Raw genomic sequence first — 22,502 nt, 5'->3', positions numbered from 1 at the left:
TTTATTTTAAGTAGCTACATTTTGGGATAATTTTTATGCACCAACAGATAACTAATAAAATAGTAAAACCGATGGATAAAAGGTTATTAGAAAACAGGTATTTATGATTTATATGGTCTCAGAGTATTACCACACATTTTATTAATTACAAAGGGAAATGTATACTATTATAATAGAAAGCTGACAGTATCACACTAACCAAGCAAATAAACTTACCAACACCATTTAGCATGACAACCTGCCATTACTGTGTCTCCTGATATAATGAAGGAAAAAAAAAAAAAAACAGTACAGAACATGACCTAGACTAGTATTCTTGCCCCAAAAATGTTTAACTTGAATTTGATAGAAAGGAAATAATTATAACCAAAATACATGACACTATACAATCAACTGGCCTGGATGTTGAAAAATATTAAACTTGAAAATCTAAAAAGGCAAGAGGACTGTTCAAGATCAAGATGCTAAAGAGGCAAAACAACAAAATGTGTGACCCTTGATTAGATCCTAGATCTGGGGATAAAAAAACTTTTGGTGACAACTGGGAAAATATGAATATGAATATTAGATGACATTTTCAAATTGTTAATTTTCTTCAAAGTGTTAACACATACTATTTGGTTACATAGGAAAATATCCTTTTTCTTGGAAGAAGTAATGCAAAAGTGTTTAGGGGCCATATCATAATGGCTACAAATGACTTTCTTGTAGTTCAGCAAAACTGAAAGTACATCTATCTAGAAAAAGAAAGTAAATGTGGCAAGAGGTTATTAACTGGTCAATCTAGGCAAGGTGTTTACAGGTATTCACTATACTATTTTTTTGAACTTTTCTATAGATTTGATTTTTTCAAAATACAGAACTGATTTCTTTTAAATTATAAAGTATCCCATCACAATCAGATACCATAACACTCCTATTAGAATGATTAAAAAAGAAAATATTGATAATACCAAGGGCTGATAAGGACGCTAAGCGTCCTCATATACTGCTGGCTGAAATGCAAAATGGTACAGACAATGTGGACATTCTGACCATTTATAAAGTTTAACACATTTATCAGATGACCTAACAACTCCATTCTTACCCCATTCTTAGGTATTTGCCTTAGTGTGGAGGGTCTCAATCAGAGACTATTTTGTCCTCTGAGATTCTTTTTTTTTTAATTTAACAGTGGCAGGGTGAGAAGCAGGGAGTTCCTACTGTTATCTAATGGGCAAAAGCCAGTAATGTTGCTAAACATCCTACAATATACAGGACAGTCCTCCACAACAAAGAATTATCCAGCCCAACATGGCACAGTGCCAAGATTGAGAAACCCTGCCTAGGGAAATAAAAACATTATGTCCATATAAAATCTGTATAGGAATGTTTATATCAGCTCTATTCATAGTTGCCAATAATGTGAAACAACCCAATCTCCCTCATTAGGGTACATTCATACATTGGAATACTACTCACCAAAAAAAAAGAAAAAGAAAAAAAGGAACATGCAACAACTTGGATGACTCTCACAGGCATCACACTGAGTGAAACTGTCTCAAAAAGTTTACATATGTACTATTGCATTTATGTAACAGTCTCCAAAAGACAAAACTAAAAGAACAGAGAACCAATTTGTGGTCGCCAGGGGTTAAGAGCCGAGGGTGGACTGACTACAAAAAAATGCAGCACAAGGATTTCTGGTGTGATGAATTGTATCCTGATTGTGGTGTTAGTTATAAGAATCAATAAATGTGTTAAAATTCATATAACTGTGCAACCCCCAAAAATGCCAGTTTTATTGTATGATGAATTTTTTTTTATTTTTTATTTTTTGATTTACAATGTTGTATTAGTTTCTGGTAACAGCATACTGATTCAGTTTTATTTATTTATTTATTTATTTATTTTTATTTATTTATTTGTATGCATGTTTGTATGTATGTATATACATACACACACACACACACACACACACACACACATACACACATATTCTTTTTCATTACAGGTTACTACAAGCCATTGAATATAGTTCCCTGTGCTATATTATAAGACTGTTGTTTTATATATTTTGTACATAGTAGTCTGCATCAGCCAATCCCAAACTCCCAATTTATCCCCTCCTCACCCCTCTCCCCCATAACTGTTAAGTTTGTTTTCTCTTTCTATTTTATAAGTAAGTTCATTTGTGTCATTTTTTTAAGATTCCACATGTAAGTGATATCATGTGATGTTTGTCTTTCTTTGACTTACTTCACTTAGTAAGATAACCTCTACGTCTATCCATGTTGCTGCAAATGACATTATTTCATTCCTTTTTATGGCTGAATAGTGTTCCATTGTATACTATATCATATTTTCTTTATTCACTCATCTGTCAATGGACATTTAGGTTGCTTCCATGCCTTGGTTATTGTAAAAAGTGCTGCTATGAACATTGGGGTGTATGTGTCTTTTCTGTTTAGTTTTCTCCAGATATATGCCCAGGAGTGGAATTGCTGGATCTGTATTATGAATTTTAAGAACAACATTTAAAACGTTAATAAAAAAATGTAGAAGGCTACATATACTACGTACTGGGTTGAACAATGGTCTCCCATAAAATTCACATCTACCTAGAACCCAGAATGTGACTTTATTTGGTTTTATAAGGTCTTCACAGAGTTTATCAAGTTAAGATGAAGTTATACAGAATCAAGGTGAAGATGTAGGCAGAGACAGGAAAGATGTACACACAAGCCAAGGAATGCCAAGGATTGCAAGCAACCATCAGAAGCTAGGAGAGAGGCATAGAACAGATTCTCCCTCTGAGAGGTTCCAATTCTACTGACACGTTATTTTGGCCTTTTGGACTCCTTAACTATGAAGAATAAAGTTCTACTGTTTTAAACTACCCAGTTGATGGCAATTTGTTATGGCAGTCCTACAAAATTAGTATACCCTATGATTCTATTCACATGACACTCTAGAAAAAGCAAAGCTATTGGGACAGGAGATACATCAGTGCTTCCTAGGGGATGGGTTTGGGGAGAGATGAATGACTACAAAAAAGCACAAGTAAAGACTCCCAAGTGTTTGTCAAAATTCAAAGACCTGATACCTGAAAAGGATGCATTTTGCTATGTGTAAGTTACAGTTCAACAAACCTGACTACAAAGTGTATTCCCAATGTGAATGACCAAAAAAAAAAAAATTGCTCTTAATCTAGTTTCTACAATAAAAAGAGAAAACAACAAAAAAAAAAAAACTGACATCAGATCTCCTGCTTGAGGAGTATCTTGGGGTCCAGGACCCATCCTTCCTGTCTAGCATCTCCCTTCCACCTCCATACCTCACTGCTAGATTAACTTATCTTTTTTAATGTTCCTTTCATTTTATAATTTATTCTTCTTTCACCTCCTCTACCTCCTCCTAACACTCAATTTCTAAAGCCAGTTTCAACAGTGCCTCCATCTACAGCTTTAAAATTTGTAAGATACAGAGACGAAGATAGATGACTCTACATGAATTTCCCATGGAAAACAACTGATTTTTCACATGATTTTTAAAAAAATCTTTCACAATCAAATATAGTGGTTTAGAGTCTGTATCTTCACCTACTAAACTACTGTAACTTGAACCACGGAAGGTATCAGTATGAATCTAAGATCTAGTACCATATTAAAATATCTATTACCTATTAGTCACTTACAAAGAAACTTAAAATAGGGTCAATTCCTAATACTTTTATATCATTTATTTTAAGTAATGTTTACTATCACACTAGAAAAATGTGACAGAATGTCTAATGTAAAAAGAAGGTGCTAAAACATTGCCAGCAGTAAAAACTAACCTTAACATCTTCCTGAAAGGCAGTGGAAAGAAAAATGTGGAAAGAGACACATTTCACAAGATTATTTCAGTAACACCCTGTCCCATAAGCAACAAACAAACTACATTTCTAGGCTTATTTTAAAATACATATCCTATTTATAGATAAATTATTAAACAGCCAAGGTATTATGGAGTTTGTCTGGTTTATTTTCAGAAATAACATACCCAACATAATCAGTTATTTTTATAGGCCATGTCTATTTTGACCTAGAAAACCTTTCAATAATTTCACATAGGCCTAGAATTTCTTAAAAGAAGCCACCAAAAAGATATTTCAGAGAACACACAAAACCAATAAGGAAAAAAACTGCTTGTTGAAGCAGAAAGTACAGAGTTCAAAGAGCTAAAGTACACAGTGGTATTCAGAGAACTAAAACCAAATGAAGCGAAACTCTCAAAGAGCCTTACTAAAATACAGAAGCATACATGGTAACTGTAAATACTGAGTAGTCTCCTGTGGATAGGGCCACTCAACCATGTTCCCAAATGAAACAGTGGCATACCAAAGGACTTGTTTTGAAAAATCTGTCTTCATTCACCAGTCACTACTAGTGACTGCCTTCAATCCAGCTGGAAGTGGAACCACGGAGTTAGTAATAATTCTTGTGTATGCAACCAGTAGCCATATTACTCAGCTACGTTAAAAACAAATTCTGGTTCACTGGAGCCACACTAGCAGAGACTACGGAGCGATGTTTAGATCCCATTCTCCAAAGGGGAGCAAAGGAGCTGGCCTTGATATATTAGTTGACAAGGGTAATACCAGAGAGGATAAGAGTTCTTTGAGTTGGGGTAGAAGGTAAATATTCATTTCCATAACTTACTTTCTCAACAAAAGAAGAGGAAATGAATTCAAACCCACTCATGATGGGGAAGAAAATTTCCTATTTACTGGAGAGGAAGGCAGGATGTGGACCATCCTCTCTCCCCCAACAACAGTGACACCTTGGCTCTGAACATCATGTAATGATCTCAGATCATTCAAAGTTCTTTCACATTTTCCAACCAAAGGGAAATCCAGTATGGATTCTAAAGCATATACATAAAAAGGCAGTTATCTTATTCAAAGAGAAAAACAGGAAGGTACAACTTTCAAGTTTGATACAATGAAAGAGCTTAAGGAAACCTGCACCAAAATCAGAATTTGTAGCATTCATTTGCTGGTTTGAACTCTGTACCCAGCATTTTAGAAGGCAATTTTTTCTCTGTTCTCCCCAAGGTTTTCTGATGAACATTTTAATATTAACTACTATCACTAGTTGTGTCCTGGCTTTGATTGACTATTTACTGCTAGAGTTTAAAGGATGTTACATGCCACAATAAATATAGCTACTGTTGTGCTACTATAAATACTGTTCTCTTTTGCAAACAACCCTTGTGTGAAATTATACAGCCTACTTAAATATAAAGTTGAATTTCCTGGCTCCCAAGAAACTCTTTTGTTTCTGATCATCTCTTAAAACCCATTAATTCTCCTCAAAATATAAGACCCTAGATAGCCACCATCCCTATCCTTCCAACAAATCTTTCTCAGATCATTTTTATACATTATTTAAGAACTATCTAGATTTCAATACTAATGAGTTACTGAGTAATGTCTATATATAATTTATAAACAAATTCATGCATTTTTATTAAAAGAAGTCAAAAATCATTTTTGAGATTGTATTAAAAACCCAGAGGGAAAAAAAATCAGAAAAAGAATCATGTACTTCCAAAAGCCCTAAATACTGGGAGGAGGGAAACAAACTACCACCTATTCATGAAAGCAGAGCCAATTCTACACTCCAATTTGGGTCTGCAGATTTTCACCTTAGTATTCTATTCCAACACTACCTCCTCCACTTTGACTGAATCCTAAAAGGAACTGAACAAAAATACCATATCAAAGAAGGCAAAACACTACACACATCTTATTTGTTCTCACAGATACACAAATGGAAATCCAAAAAAGTTAAATGGATTGCCCAGTTAGGCAGAGTTCTTAGGTATGACGCCAAAAGTACCATCTGTAAAAGAAAAAATTGAAAAAATTAAGCCTCATTAGAATTAGGAACTTCTACTCTTCAAAAGACTTTAAGAAAATGAAAAGACAAGCAAAAGGCAGGGAGAATGTATCTGTAAAATGCAATGCATATCCGATAAAGGACATATCTAGAGTTCACAAGGAACTCTTATTAATCAAAATGGATTGTCCAAGGTTAGAACAGAAAATGCAACCCAAAACTGAGATCTCTAGCCTTGCTCAATAATTTCATGATTTAAAACCACAGTTCTACAAAAGAGCCAAAAACAAAAAAAAACTGGGAAACAAATTTTTAAAAATATACTTATGTCATTGCTGTACGTGAACTTACTCAGTTTGGTCCTTTTCACAATTATTAAAATATATAGAGTCTAGGACCACTTCCAAATCCCTCTTGAATAAAAACAAAAAATCCTAACAAATAGCAGTCTCAAAATAAGAAATTCAAAATCATCACACAAAATCAAGTAAGTGAATCACTGAAATGATTAAAACATTTTCTTCCCTTCAGAATTACAAAAGGTAAACCTTTTGTCTGGATTCCTCAGGCTGACTTGTATTTTCTTAGGCAAACAGTAACAAGAGCAGGCCCTGTAAGAGCCAAAATTCTTTCATAAAATCCTACATTTTCCTTCTCCAAAATGAAATTTAGATGACACAGGGCCTTCTTTGCTTAATAGCTTAATCCTTTACAAATGTTTACCCCACCAAGTAAATGTTTAAAAGAGAACAGAGAATTCCAAAACTAGAGAAAAACATAATAAAGGTCCTGCCCCAACCAACCTTCACCTTTCCAGAAAGCGCTACTTTTAACCTTTCATCAAACATTTAGGACTATATTAGAGGGACAAGAGGAACTTATTAGAGAACGGTTCTAGCCACTTTGGCAACAGTAGTAAAGAAGGAGGAACAACAAGAGACCCAGAAGATGTGGGCATCAGCCTACAAAATAATTAAGACACCAAAAAGGCCACACAACATAATTAAAAAATGGGCAAAGAACTTTGGACAATTCTCCAAAGAAGATATACAAACAGCCAATGAGCACATGAAAAGACATTCAATATCACTAATCTAGAGAAACGCAAATCAAAATCACAATGAGATACTACTTTTCCCATTAGGATGACTATCCTTGAAGGAAGGAGGAAAGAAAGGAAAACAAGAAAAAAGAAAAGAAAAATGAAATGTTGGCATGAGTGTAGAAAACTGGAACTCTTGTGCACTGCTGGTGGGAATGTAAAACAGTATAGATGCTGCCAAAAACAGTATGGTGGATCCTCAAAAAATTAAACATGATTTCAAAATGTAGAATAGATAAACAAGATTATACTATATAGCACAGGGAAATATATACAAGATCTTGTGGTAGCTCACAGCGAAAAAAAAATGTGTGACAATGAATGTATGTATGTTATGTATAACTGAAAAATTGTGCTCTACATTGGAACTTGACACAACATTGTAAAATGACTGTTACTCAATAAAAAAATGTTAAAAAAATTAAACATGGAATTACTATGTGGTCCACCAATTCCACTTCTGGGAATATACCTAAGAGAAATGAAAGGAGAGACTAGAACAGACATTTGTACAGCCACAGTCATAGCAGCAATATTTACAAGAGTCAAAACGCAACCCAAGTGTCCATCAATAGACAAACTGATAAACAAAATGTGGTATACATATAAAATGGATTATTCAGCCTGTAAAAAGGAATGAAATTCTGGGACATGCTACAAGATGAAATTTGAAGACATTATGTTAAGTTAAATAAGCCAGACACAAAGGACAAATATTGTACGATTTCACTTAGAATAGTCAAATTCTATACAGAGACAGAAAGTAGCATGGTGGTTATCAGGAAAGGGGAATGGTGAGTTACTGTTTAATAACAGGTACAGAGTCTCAGTTTGGGATGAAGAAGTTCTGGAGATACATAGTGGTATTACCTGCACAACAATGTGAATGTATTTAAGGTCACTGAACAGAACACTTAAAAATGGTTAAAACTGTAAATTTTACATTATGTCTGTTTTACCACAATAAGAAACAAACAACCAAAAATAATCAGGACAGATAAGTTCATTATTTTCTTTGCCCTTAGAAATGAACACATCATTCTGTATAGTAAAATCAACTAACAGGGCAGACTGAACAGACACACTACACGCCCATATCCTCCCAAAACCCGAGCAAAATGAAATAAAGGAAAAAAGTTTAAACCCTGAAGGGCAAAGACAAAAGGAGAGCAAATGACAGCAAATAAATGTCAGCAACATTCTGGTCAATGAAAAGCAGCAGTAGACAGGTTCTGCATGTTTTAATATATATAGAATATAGTTTTTAATTAAGACCTATAGTAACTATCTTTCCTCCCAAAAATTCAAGAAAAAAAAAAAAGATAATCTAACATTTCCTTTTGATTACTAATTTTCCTTAGGAGTAAATGCAGCTAATCCCTCTTCCATGTTCCTTTCCTTCCAAAGCAGACCTATAATTAAATGAACCACCTAAAATCCCCTTTTAATTTTCAGAACTAATGAACCCCCAAAACTAGGTTAGACCAGGCTTCAAAAGTTTAAAAACAAAAACAAAAACAAAAACAAAAACAAAAACCCCAAATCCCTTCTCCATTAAATGAGATTTAGATTTAGCTCAGTTTGAAGCTGTTGCTATATCTCTATGATGGCAGCAACTCTGTATAATTTTCAGAGGCTCAGTTCAGTATTCTTATTCATCAATAAAGGAAATGTTGCTACATCTGAAATATTCTTAATACTCAGGGTATATCTAACAATATTCAGCTTACTTACTAAAAAGACTACTTATAATAACTACATTTCACATTTTAGTCAAGAATAAGGAATAATTTAACTGTTTATGTCAAGAAAATGTTAATGAGAACATATAAACAGAACAAAAGACCTGGTGAAAATTAAATCCTAAAAATCACTTTCTCAGGTTATACAGAATAAACACATTCCACCTTTCTACATTTATCAGTTTCATTAAACATTCTGAATCATGAGTTAATTATTATGCCAAGTTTCTGCAACGAAATTCTACATCTTTTCCATGAAAAAACTGTCGGTGCTTCCAAATCTTGGCAAATACAAAAATTCCACATATAAACTAAGTCTACAGATATTTATCAGAGCTTAACTGAGATCACCAAAAAACCGAAAATCTGAAACTAGAAATGTGATAAGCAGTTGAATTACTTTGATTTTTCCTTTTCTTTCTATTCTTCTTACCCAAGCTAGGAAATCATAAGACTATGTTATCTATCATTAAGGAGGGCTCTGGGGCTGAGAGTAACAAAGATCCACATTCCAACATGAAAAAAAGGGATACCCTCTTAACTATTACCTTTGCATATGCTAGTTTTTACAGAAGAAAGAATAGGGGAAAAGCTTTCAAAATGTGCCCTCTTTACTGTAGGGTCCCATTGTTACAGGGTGACCCAAATACAAGCTTTTGTCCCTCCTCTTCCATTCCCACTACCACCTCCCTAGCCTGGCTTCCCTGCCTTCAAACCCTACCAAACCTACTAATACTGGAGAACTCAATACTACCCAACAAATCTTCATAAAATATCATTTCATCCTGTCATTCAATAGGACTCAAGCTTATCTCAAAATAAGAAAGCTGGTGAAGGGGAGCAGAATTTGTCACCCCAAAATGTGCCACTTCGGGCATAAGGATTATTTTGCACTGAAGACAGTCAAAAGCCAACAGATTCAGGAAAAGCCCTTTACCTACCCCCTCAACTGCCTAAATTTACATTGGAAAGTAGGCCTCTACCCGAAGAGAACTATTACTTGAGATATCTTTTTACCTAAGAAACTTAGCTGTATTACAGGGCAACCTTTGTTTTCCAAATATCTCTCCTCTTCCAGTGAAAGGTCTCTTCCTTCCCTTTTTGTATCCCCAGACACTTAACCCTTTCCTTAGCTCAGGATGTTTACATAAAATAAACCTCTATTATTTGGCTGCCCTTTGAGTCTCATACTTTAATGGGATTCCTGTACTATACTTAAGAAATCGATCTGTCTCTCTCCTATTAATCTGTCTTTATTATTAGACCAGCCAAAGAACCTAAAAAGGAATAGAAACTATTCTGCCATCACTGGTCTCTTAATTTTTCCTAACTTTCTCTTCTTACCAGAGTCACACAAACTCTCTTCAGACTAATCTAAATTCCAACTATCTGTTCACTGCACTTGCACTGTCACAAGTCCATTCCTGCCTCTACAGTTTTGCCCATTCTGAAACCCAGTCTTAACTTCCCTCATCCTCTTTGCCTTAATAATTATTCTGTATACCCCTCATTCAGCCCTAGACTGCTGTAAGGTATTGCTTACTTTTAAAATCTCTATGTGGGTAAGAACTTTATTCCCAAAGGGCAGGGAACACAAGTTATGCTGCAAAAAGTCAAGCCCCAGATCAGAGGTTGCAGAGCAGCAACCAATAAGACAAATTCTGTCCACAGTGGTGATCTGTTTGGCCCACAGAGTTTTTATGAATTCATTAAGTTGCCAACATTTAAAAATAAAAATTTCCCACAAAATCTGGAATTCTAGCTCCTCTTTAGAAAAAGATGTTCAGGCCACACTCTGTCTACACACACCTCTAGAACAAGTGACACAGACAGAATTATCTATTTTAAAATGATGAGTTTCACCTCAATTTAAAAAAAAAAAGTAAGCCAAAGCTGTGTAACAGCTGTACCACTGCAATGACATGAATTCCCTAATTCACTTAAGTCTCAATCTGATCTAGCTTTACTACTCAAAATATTCATCTAGCCCTTGTAGGCATCTGATTTCATGGTGCTCACCCTGGCTAAATTTACTGAATGAATTTATAAATTGAGAAGATAATTTTAAGAAAGACAAGGTTGGTGATGATGATAATGTGATAATGACAACAACAATGGTAACAACATAATAATGGTAATTAACATTTCATACTTGTTTTGAGACAACTATTGTTCATGCAAAAATACATTATTTCATTTAATCCACACAACCCTATGGGTATATGCTATTATTATAGCCAATTTACAGATGAGGAAACTAAGGCACAAAGAAGTTAAGCAACTTAGCCAAGTCATAATGCCAGTACATGGTAAAACCAAAATTCAAAAATCAGACAATCTAACTCCAGCATACACTGTTAACCCCTACAATATGATTCCTTTAGACTACCATCCTTTCCTCTGTGACCAGCTGAATTGACTGTCTGGAACAAAGACTCAAAAGACTAAATTTTAGAGCCTACTCTTTCTTTGCACAAATGACTAAGAAACAACCCAAAGTTCACCTAAATGTAGATGGCATTTCTGGCTTTTTTTCCTTGTTCTTAAAAGAAAAATTTCTCTGTAATTTAAAGAGGAAAGTTTGGGGAATCCAATAAAACCACATATATTTGTTATCAGACTATTTCTGGAGTAAGAGAAGCTCAATATGCAGATGAATTCTTAGTTTAAAACTATAAAGTGATGATAAAGCACAAAATTTCCTCTCTTTCCCGGGGCAGAAGGGTATATCTATTAGGATAAACAGTTTGCAAATGTGGAAACAACTGTAAGTTTCTCAAGGACAGATACTGCTTTTTCCATCATGAGTCCCAGTAATGCCTCCCACAAAGCAGCTCTTGGCATATATTCAGCTATATTAATGGAATACACTAAGAAATCCAAATATCCAAAATTGCAACGTAATGAAACCCTTATTACAGCATTTATCATTTTGCTTTTTACAACAGTTACTAGTGAACAAGTTTGTTTTCCTGACAAAAAACACAAAATCCTTTAGATAGAGTACCCCTTGGAACCTAGCCTAACGGGCTCAATAAATGCTTGCTGAATATTACAAACTTAACAATTCCACACTTAGGTCTCCTACAAGTCTCTCCACCAATGTTTAAAGAAGAACTTAAAATGGCTTCTCATTTATAAAGCACTGGGTATTATGAAGTCTTATTATAAGATATTTCTGAGACCAGTCCTATACTGTGATATAAACAAAGCCCTGAAAAATTAGTGAGCCGGCATATGAGGCACAAAGAATAATCAAAGAGTGAGCCAGAAAGAACTTGAAAGAGCATTATGTTCATACTGTCAATAGACAAGTAATGAAGTCTACAGATTTAAGTGGATTGGTCCAGCTCACAGAATTTAAGTAACAATACCAAGGCTAGAACCCAGGCTCCTGTATGTTGGACTAGTTCTCCTTTGACAAAGATGAGTTCAAGATGAAGTGGATACTTTTAGAAATATTTTAAAGGTATTTGGTATGAAGAATGATCTTTTCCAGCACACAACTTTTTGGGAGGTAGTATATCACCATTAAAGATATGAAAGTTGCTTTGTTCCTTTAACTGCAAATAACACGATCTCTTTATTGTTCTACATATTTTTTTAATTTTCATGTCTTTCATTATCCTGAGAATTCTTCCTCTTACCATCTCTTATTTATCTACTTTTTGTCTTTTCCTTTCCTAGTATCTATCACACCCAACCATCTCCTTCCCTTCTCTGCATAATTATAAAAAAGAACAAATTAAGCGCACAGTGGATTATAGCACAAGTCTGAGACACCATCATAAGCAAATCACAGCCTTGGTCTCTTGGCATTTATAAGGCAATTAGTTAACAAAAATACAAACTGAACACAAAGGATCACACAGTTGAATGAATAATAAATGTTGATGTTTACAGTGGAGATACAAATCCAGGTATGGATGGAACACTTAAGTGAAGGGAAGTGGTAATGACAATGACAATAAGGTTAGGGATAGGCAAATGAAAGGGACCATTCTCTTCCTAGTCAGCTTTCTCACCTACCAATTCCTGTGCTCTACTTCATTCACTCCCTATTCTCTTACTGTTTAACTTTTTCTATCCTTTATTTTTTTTCTTAGCCAGTAGTCTTCCTTTTCTCTCTCCTGATATTTTTCTCTCTTGCTTGATCTTTTAAAGTGAGTCTGTCCTGTCCTTGTGTTTTATTTTTCACTATTATTGCTAACTTCTCTAGATTATGCCTTAAATTGTGAACTCACTTTTCTCAAAAGATTTAATGTATTATTTTATTTGATCCTCACAACAATGCCAGGGAGGCAGGTAGGAATCAGCACATCTATTTTACAGCTATGTTAACTGGGTCAAGATTAAATAATTTGCTAACAGAGTTTGTCAACAGCAGAATCAAACCAGAACCCAGACCTTTCCTTTCCATGCTCTCTGCTCTTTTCCCACTGCACCATATTGCCTTCTTCTTAATTCCTATACTTTTAAACTATATACATGCACATGTCTTGACAAGTCTACAGAGATAAATGTTTATAAAAAGTACAAGTGGGAAAAGTGTGTGCATGTGTAAGGAAGCTAGAAAAACACAGAAGTCAGAGGACCCAAATTAAGAATTCCAAGTGGCTCACAGGCTAATCCTTGTAGAATAGAAGCAGCTTTGGGTTTTAGATCCTAGCGGAAACTGCCTATATCGTCAATCAACTGATGTAACCAGCATCAACACTGGTCTCTCCCCACACCTTCCTACAGCAGTTAATATGACCAAGGCTCACCCTCAGCACCATGCCTGCCCCCCAATCTCCCTCACAAACATGCCACTATACCTGAAGTTTTCACCGTTCGGAGTCACTTCTTTGGGTTAAGGCGCTGTCTCCAGAAGGCCACTGTTACATGCATGTTACCTGAGAGGGGAGGGAGGTCCATTAACACATTATTCGTATAGTTAAACACACTGGATCAGCGATGACCTTGGAAATCTGACAACACAATGTCCTTTCAAAATTTTCATGGGATGGATAATTTTTGATGGAGCAAGCAGGATAAGAATGTGAGTTGAGGGGAAAATGACTCATACACAGTATGAGGTGGTCTCCATCTGAGTATGATGGCTGCATGGCAAAATGAGGATAGCCATATAAACACATATTCTACGTACTGGGGTCACGCTAAGGACAGTCTCTATAATTTGGAAGCTCCTAGGATAAGAAAATACAAAGCACTTCAAGGATCTGAGCATAGTCAGTTCTGAAAAGACAAAAAAAAAAAAAAAAGCTGAGCTGGCAGCAGTTCTTCAAGGACAGAATGCTGTCAGACTGAAGGAGGAGAGAGGCAAGAACAGCAGCTTTTGGTTAACTACTTCTAGTAGTGAGACTAGTTTCCAACCAAACATTTTTAACTGAGGACTGACCTGTCAACCAGAGAAATGCTGCAATTCAATTCTGCAACCTCTCGCTTGCTAATTTATATTGACTCAAAGCCAGTATCGTTTACAGCCACAAAAATCAACATGCCTTTACTGAGCGCTTATTATGAGCCCAGAATTTGTCTAAGTGCTATAAATAGAGGAGGAAAAAAAACTTTATATACTTTTGCTTTAACTCATATAAAGGAAACCAATTCCAAAACCCAAAATTGAGGAAGTGGGGGGCAGGGGAGGTGACTATTTCCTACTAACACAAACTTCTTAAGCCAGAATGAATCCAACAAAACTCACTTCTGGGCCAAAGTTCCTTGTTAAACTCTTGCCTAAACAGTCAAGAGGCACAGGCTAGAAATACTTTTTTCTTTTGGTCTAATACCAAAAGCTCTTTAGTGGCACACTTTCATCTCAGCACACTGGAGAACAACAGCCTAAGAGTTACAAAACTTGGTTCTATTTCTAGTTCTGATTCTTAGATAGTTTTAGACAAATAATTTAACTTGCTTAGGACTTTTTTTTAACAAACAGAAAACTAACAGGTTGGACAAGGCTCAGAATAGCACATACCTGGCATATATACCACCCACTAAATAACTGTGCCCACAGGAGGCATCATTAATCAATCATAACTCACTTCTCCAGAGAACCCATATGACCAAAATCTTTCTCAAAACAGGGTTTCTGGCAGCTACTTCAAAGGAAAGCTGGCCCATAAAACAAAATATCTGACACTGTGGACTAGATAATCTCTGCAATCCCTTCCAACTCTAAAATTCTAATGGGAGAGGGGAAGAATAGCTCAGTGGTAGAGTGTGTGCTTAGTATTCATAAGGTCCTAGGTTCAATCTCCAGTACCTCCATTAAAAAAAATAACAAATAAATACATAAACCTAGTTACCTTCTCCCTTCCCACCCCCCAAAAAAACCACTGTCTTTAAAAACAAAAAAATTATAATACCAAGATTCTGAGGGTGGGAGAAAAACAATTCTAACAAGCTTAGATCAATGGTATCTACAGTCATAAATTTCAGTCTAATTTCCAAATTCTCCTCCAAACTACACCTGACCTGGTTCTAATTTTTCAAGGATGCTAATAAACAATACTATCCGATACCATTAACATATATAACCTGGCAGTATTATTTAGATCTGCTAATGGGTTCTTCTGACAGAAAAAGTCCTTTATCCAGACTGGCACTAAAAAAAAATCGTCATACAAAAACAGGGCAACAATATTGCACTAGTCAAGAACTAAATCCAATCCCTTGATCTTCCCCACAGCCTCTCTACAAGGTCAAGCCTTTTCACTTACCACCTAGACCTCTGCAACAGCCACTCTTCCATCCTCTCAACCTTATCACCAGAGCAATCTTTCTAAAACAAACATGTACTCATACCACTTCCCTGTTTAAAAACCTGTATCAATTGGTAACAATATAAAACAAGTTTTTTTGCACTATACTTAGAACTTTTTATATAGTTGCCTCCTATCACCTTTCTGGTTTCACATCCCACTCTTTGCTCCCTTTTTCTTCCACAATCCTCTGCATTTACACACAGCATTACATGTTTCCTCGGTCTGCTCTGTCCTTCCCTTTCCCCATCCCAGTCACACTCCTACTCATCACCTAAGACCCAACTTAGGTCCAGGGGCAGGTCCTTCCCCTTCCTCCTTCTCAGGTCAACCAAGACAGAACGAGTTACTTCCTTTTCCGTCTCAAAACTTTTTGTTTACAGTATTATTTGCCTCAGTGGTTCCCAAGACCATAAGAATTGCCTGAGGCAAGTTTCAGAAATAAATTTGTCAAGGCTGCCCCAAACATCAAAATCAATCTTAGGAGATAAGACCTCAGAATTTCTACTTTTCAAAAAAGTTCCCCTATTATTCTAATTGCCAGATTTGGGGAGTACTGGTTTGTCTCTTCCAATAAGTCTAAAGATGTTTCTTTAAAGAATGCAGAAATAATATACTCTAGAATACAGTGAAGAAGTATCCTGCATTTGTTTATTTTATATCACATCTTTGTTGACTCGACACATGTTGAAGATGAAGGAATTCCTTTTGGATTCACACCCAAAAAAAAAACTTACATTCAACTGTTCAAAAAAGTAGTTGACTTTCCACCTTCACTTAAAAATCTTAAAAATGAAGTAATTGTACCTTGAGTAAACCTATGAAAACACAGTGCAGCTTCTCACCAGATCCGTCATGAGAACTTTATTTTGGCTGAGAAACAAATCCTTAGCCCATTTTGAAGGTGGAGATACGCTGCCTTTAGTACTTCCTTAAGATCTAATTATATTAGGAATAGATGCGGAGACTCCTAAATACAATGATAGGCGGCTGGCTCCGGTGCCTCGTTAACTTTCAAAGAAAAATCCCACTCTCCCTTACCCACCCTTCTCCCAAAAAAGTATACCGAAGCTGTAGAATAATGGCAGAAAATCTAACAATATTAAGATACGAATATAAACAAGAAAACAAGTTGAGTTGTTATTGTATGTATTTCGAGTAGTTTGCCATTTCACCTGGTTCCATCTCGAACTTTAGGCCGTACGTCTACCTGGGGGCGCCCAGACCCTGTGTTTCTTTCAGCCACATCCCGGAGCTAAGCCTGAAAACTTGACTTCTTCCCCATAGTCCCCATTAAGTCATGTCCTCATCATGTTTCGACCCTTAGAATACGTTCACGACTACTTTTTTCTTCTCTCTGCTAAAGTAAAAGGGCACTCAGAAGAAGGGCAGTGACAGCTCCACGTCCGCAAACTCTGCGCCGGGAGGCGCCGGCGGAGCCCGGGCGGCGACGGGCGCCGAGTAAGGCGCGGGGGCCGGGACCACCACGCTGGGGGACAATGGAGGGAGGAGGGGAATGGAAGAGAGAAAGGGAGGCAGCCGCTGTGCTGGGCACCCCCTCGCGACGGAAAGCGCCACAAATTCTCCGCAAAGCCAGCCGGGTGGCAGGTGGGCCCGGCCGCCGCCCCTTGCAGGGCCACGTCGTCCACGCCGGCCGCTGCTGCCGGGCCCCGCGCGTAGGCCGGGCCGCGGGAGAGTGGACCCCGGGCGGGGCTGAGGGGCGCGGGGCCGGACCCTGCCGGCGCCCGCCCCGGCCCAGCGCTCTCACAACTTGGCGCTCCCAGAAGCGAGGGGCTCTGGACGCCGGAACCCAACTGTGGCCTCTCGGCCATCCGGCCGACCCACCCCCCCGCCGGTCCCCTGCCACTTGCCCGAGCTCCCCATGTCCCCCACGGGCACCGGCTCCGATAAGAGGAAGCAGCCCTGGCTCCGGAGTCCCGGTGGTCGCGCCGCACTCCTCCACCCCTCGTTCTCCTCAGACACCCTCATCCAAGATACCTCCTCTCCCCAGAACTGCCTCCAGTCCGCCCGCGGGTTTTTACCGGGACTCGGGGCGGCGGCGACTCTCCAGTCCCTCGACTAAGATGGCAGCCGGTCCCGAGCCCCGACCACAGCAACCGGAGCGAGTTGGCGGACAACGCGCAGGCGCCTCCAGCTTGGGAGAGATCCGAACTACAAGCCCCAGAAGGCCTTGCGCACTAGCCAGCCATCGGCTCGAAATGCTAGCAGAGGCTTGTGAGCACTGCCAGGTCGGAGTTTGCTCTCCCCTCGGTGGGAGGGACTCTTGGATTGCTCCCAGTAGCTCTAGGTTTTGTTTTGGTTTTTGTTTTTGAAACCCTCTCTGCCACACACCAGGACCCCTAAAGACTGTAGCTGCAATTCCCAAACTCTAGTGTACATTAGAATCACATGAAGGGTTTGTTAAAACTTATAGACTACTGGGCCCAACCCCACAGTTTCGAATTCAGCAGATCTGGGATACGATGTAATATTTGCATTTCTAACAAGCTTTCTGGTGTGCTACTGGTGAAGGGATCTCTTTTAGAACCACTGAACTACAGCTTAGTCCTTAATAAAGTACACCCAGAAATTACAGTGATTGGGTTCAAACCCACTTTTAACAGGGTGCTGCTTAGGGATGATGAAAATAGCTTACACGTAAGTGGTGCTAACATGGCAAGTGTTCTAAGAGCTGATCAATAAACTTTAATCCTCACAACACATCTATAAGGGAAATACCTTAATGATTATGAATCAATAATTCATTTCCCCCACTTTACAGATGCATGAACCAAGTCACAAGCTGGATAAGAACCCAGGCAGTCTGGCTTCAGAGCCCACCCTCTTTAAGTTCCTTCACGGGTTGTTCATGAGAATTAATAGGCTGTGCAAGTAGAGTCAGAGGCACAACTAAGTGCTCAGTAATTAGTGACCTTTGCTAATATTCTTTACCGTGTTTCCTCCTAATAAAAATAGTATTTTACCGTCTGGAAAGTCACTTACACTTTTCAAAGTTCTTTCAAAATCCTCCATGTCAAAGTTTCCTTCAAAGTACCTTAGGAGAGCTTGTTAAAGATAGAAATTCCTATAACCCTACCCCATTCAGATTGTCTAGGGCAGTGGTTCTCAAACTTTAGTGCCCATCAGAATCACCTGGAGGGCTTATTAAATCATAGATTGCTGGGCCCCACCCCCAGAATTTCCAATTTGGTAACTCTGGGGTTGGGTGAGGGTGAGAATTTGTACTTTTAACCACAGACCACACTTGGAGAATCACTGCTGTAGAACAGTGTTTCTCAACATTTTTTGAAATTATCATCTAAGGACTATTTTTAGACATTTTCCACCTAAGCTCCCCCATGAAATTTTAATATCACAAATAGACTTTTTATGGATTTATGTACCATATATATTATCTCTATGCTTACAAAGTTGTCTAATTCCTCTTCACCCCTAACCAACTGTCCTATTAAGAATGTATGTATGCTCTGAGGAAAGACAAATACTGTAAGATATCACTTACATGTGGAATCTAAAAAAATACAACAAATTAGTGAATATAACAGAAAAAAAACAGACTCAAAGATGTAGGGAAGGAGCTTGTGGTTACCAGTGGGGAGAGGGATAGGGGAGGGGCAAGATGGAGGTGGAGGATTAAAAGCACAAACTATCAGGTATAAAACAAGCTACAAGGATGTATTGTACAACATGGGGAATATAGCCAATAATTTATATTAACTATAACTGTAGTATAAACTTTAAAAATTGTGAATCACTATATTATATACCTATAACATATAATATTAAACATCAACTATACTTCAATTTTAAATATGGTATTGTAAAATAAATACATAAAGTTTTTTTAAAAAGACAAGAATCAAAAAAATAAATAAAGTCAATCAATTTCAAAATAAAATTTCTGTGAGAAGAATAAAGGCAAAGTACTACTGAATCTCACACACACACACAAAATAATGTATGCTACGGGGAATGTGGGGTTTTTTTACTTATGCTCTAGGTGACTCTTGTCACTAGGCAAGATTGGGGAACATAGTATGACTTTAAGATTTTATACATTATACAGAGAAGGAAATGAGTCTCAAGGAGATTAGATGACTGGTCCAAGATCACTCAACCAGGAACCAAGAATCCAACCAAAGTCCTCTGGCTCCAGATTCTGTCTTCATCTACAATTTTTAAGCTATATGCTAGGCAAAACTAAATGCACAGTGATTGAAGTCATGATAGTGACTACCTTCGAGGGGAGATAATACCAGGAAGGAGACACAAAGGGGCTTCTTCGGGCTGCTAAAAATGTTCTGTGTCTTGATCTGGGTGCTGGTACACAGACATGTTCACTTTGTGAAAATTCATCAAGCTGCATATTTATGATTTGTGTGTTTTTCTGTATTTATATTATATATATCAATAAAAGTTTACTTAAAACAAACAAAAAAAAAGTTTTAAATGTATACTCATTTTATTCCAAAAATGCATCTCTTTCTATCACATGCCAACTTCTCAAACATTAGAGTGCATCAGAATCACTTGGAGAGCTTATTAAAACTCAGATTGCCAGGTAACACCCCCAGAATTTCTTAGAAAGTTCTGGAATTAGGCTCAAGAATTTGCATTTCTAACAAGTTTCCAGGTGATCTTGATGCCCAGGGATCACATTTTGAGAACTACTATGCTGGGTCAACTATGCTATCCTAACCTTTTTGCTAATTCCAACAGAGTGGATTAGCTCTGATCTGGGAGGCAGAACCTAGCAGAATTAATAATCCAGGCTTCTTCAGAGGCACAGGCATCAAGAATTGAGTACTGACTGTCAAAAACTTGCTGCAGGGGTTCCTAGGGAATTCTGAACGTCAATGGCAAAATCTGTAAGTGAGAATAATAGATCCTACCTCCGAGGATGTTGTAAAGATTCTAGGAAATCCAGGGTATGTAGGTACTTGGTGGTTCTCCAAGAGAAGGTGAGTTGGTGAGGCCAGAGAATCCAAGTCTTGGCATTTCCTCATCTCCCATGCTGTGTGGCTGTGGTTCCCAGGTTCCCTGATCCAGAAGCCAGTCTAGTCTCGGCCCGGTCAGAATGCAGGACTGGTGGCTAATAAAGCCATGAGCCACCTACACCTCCTTCTGCCTTGGACAGTGAGCTCAGCCTGGACAGGGCCTAGCCTGCTGGAGCAGGAGCAGGAAGCCTGGGGGAGTCCTTCCACCACCAACAAAGGAAGGAGTTTCCCAGGCCTCTGGGTAGAGAAGGAAAGAAGAAAGCAGGGATGCAGAGCTGGAATGAGTGGGGAGAGAAACCCCAGCAGCCCACATGCCACCTGTCACTTACTGGCTTCCCCTGCAGAACACTCAGTCACGCTGCTAGTCATGCTGCTATCCCCCTTTTCCTGGGGCCAGTCTGCATGCAACTGCCAGAGGCAGGGAAAGACTTGAAAAGTGGCAAAACTGTGGGTTGATAGAGAGAAGACACTGGATGAGTCTTCTGGGAGCCTCAGATCTGGATCTAAAGAAACCACTTAAGACTCAACTTTTGGCTCATCATTTTCCCTCTTTAAGACTGTTATGTCATCTGCAAAATGAGGTACACAAGTTCCGTCCCTAGTCACCTCTGTCACTCCCTCTCAGGTAGGATTGCCAGATTTAGAAAATTAAAATATAGGATGCTCAGTTAAATTCGAATTTCAGGTAAACAATACATTTTTTTTGTATAAATATGTGATACAAATATTGCATGTAACATACTTACACTAATTTTTTTCATTGTTTTTCTAAAATTCAAATTTAATTGGGCATCCTGTATTTTATTTGGAAGCCCTACTCCCAGGGATTTATATACTTTCCCTAGTTGGGTAGTAAACTTAAATGCTTCCAAGGGCCAGTAAGGTAAAATAAAAAACAATAGCCAATGTTTACTTTTACATTTTAATTACCAAATAGCATCCTGTGTTTTTCACATGCCCTATCTCATTGAATTATCCCAGCAACCCAGGTGGGGTACTCAAGTTTCCCCATCGATGAAATGGGAGTAGTAATATACCCCATCTCATGGATTATTGTAAGGATTAAATGAGCTAATGCATGTGAAACACTTAGAACAGTGCCAGGCAAGTACATAGTAAGCACTCAATAAGCAATAGCTACAATTTGTCCCATTATGCAGATAGGGAAACAGAGCCTCAGAGAGGTAAAGTAACCAGCTGATGGTCACACATAGGAAGCAGCAAAGGCAGGATTTGAACTCAGGTCTAAAACATTGGCAACAAATACAAAATATTTAAAACACCTGTGGGTTCCATCAACAAGAAAATGGATAAACTGTGGTTTATTCACACAATGCAATACTACAAAACAATAGTACAAAACAATAAGAAAAAACAAATCACTAATACACAATATAAAATAGATAATATAGAATAGACGTTACGCTAAAAGATACCTTCTACAAAAGAATACAAACTGCATGATTCTATTTGTATGATATTCTAGAACAGGTAAAACCTAATCAATGGTGAAAAAATAATCACAATAGTGGTGGCCTCTGGAGGAAGGAAATTTTCTGGAGTGTTGAAAATGTTCTTTTTTTTTTTAAGATTTTATTTATTCATTTTTTTACCTGACTAAATTCAACGCATAAAACAAAGTTTAGATGATAAGTGAAACAGTCAATGTACAGTGTTCACACAAAAATGTTCTTTTAATATTTTATTAGGAATATGTGTATGTATATGTACAGCTAAAACATTTTGCTGCACACCAGAAACTGACACAACATTGTAAACTGACTATACTTCAATGAAAAAAAATGGGAAATATTTTATTTGGGGTGTGGATTACATGGCTGTATGCATTTGTCAAGACTCAGCAAATGTACACTTGAGATCCATGCTTATCATTGTACGTAAATTTAACCTAAAAAAAAGCTAAAAATACAGAACTCTAGTTAATGATAGGCATATTTAAGTGTTTAAAGGTAGAGTGAACTCTGCAGCTTCTTTGCAATGCATCAAAA

At 37.5% G+C, this 22,502-nt stretch overlaps 2 protein-coding genes across 5 annotated transcripts in view; one reads left to right on the top strand and one right to left on the bottom strand.

Moving 5' to 3' along the window:
* Window positions 1–17,611, bottom strand: part of ITCH (itchy E3 ubiquitin protein ligase) — a 92,923-nt gene extending 75,312 nt beyond the window's left edge. Inside the window, exons 1-2 of one of the 4 annotated variants that reach the window (XM_072944052.1) lie at window positions 17,518–17,611; window positions 13,526–13,603 (exon numbers count right to left, since the gene is read on the bottom strand). The gene's annotated coding sequence lies outside the window, so the exon portion shown is untranslated. Of the gene's footprint in view, window positions 1–13,525; window positions 13,604–17,473 lie in introns of all 4 variants that reach the window. The other 3 variants (XM_072944053.1, XM_072944054.1, XM_072944055.1) reach the window with 3 other exon arrangements.
* Window positions 7,735–18,473, top strand: LOC140687511 (uncharacterized). Its single transcript, XM_072944644.1, has 3 exons — window positions 7,735–7,760; window positions 16,842–17,724; window positions 18,258–18,473. Exons 1-3 carry the CDS (start codon window positions 7,735–7,737, stop codon window positions 18,369–18,371), a joined length of 1,023 nt encoding a protein of 340 aa, XP_072800745.1. The 3' UTR covers window positions 18,372–18,473.
* Window positions 18,474–22,502: the final 4,029 nt, after the last annotated feature.

This window comes from Vicugna pacos, chromosome 19 (assembly GCF_048564905.1).
Source record: "Vicugna pacos chromosome 19, VicPac4, whole genome shotgun sequence".
Taxonomy (NCBI): Eukaryota; Metazoa; Chordata; class Mammalia; order Artiodactyla; family Camelidae; genus Vicugna; species Vicugna pacos.
The sequence above is the reverse complement of the archived record's forward strand: the minus strand, read 5'-3'. Positions and strand labels throughout refer to the sequence as shown.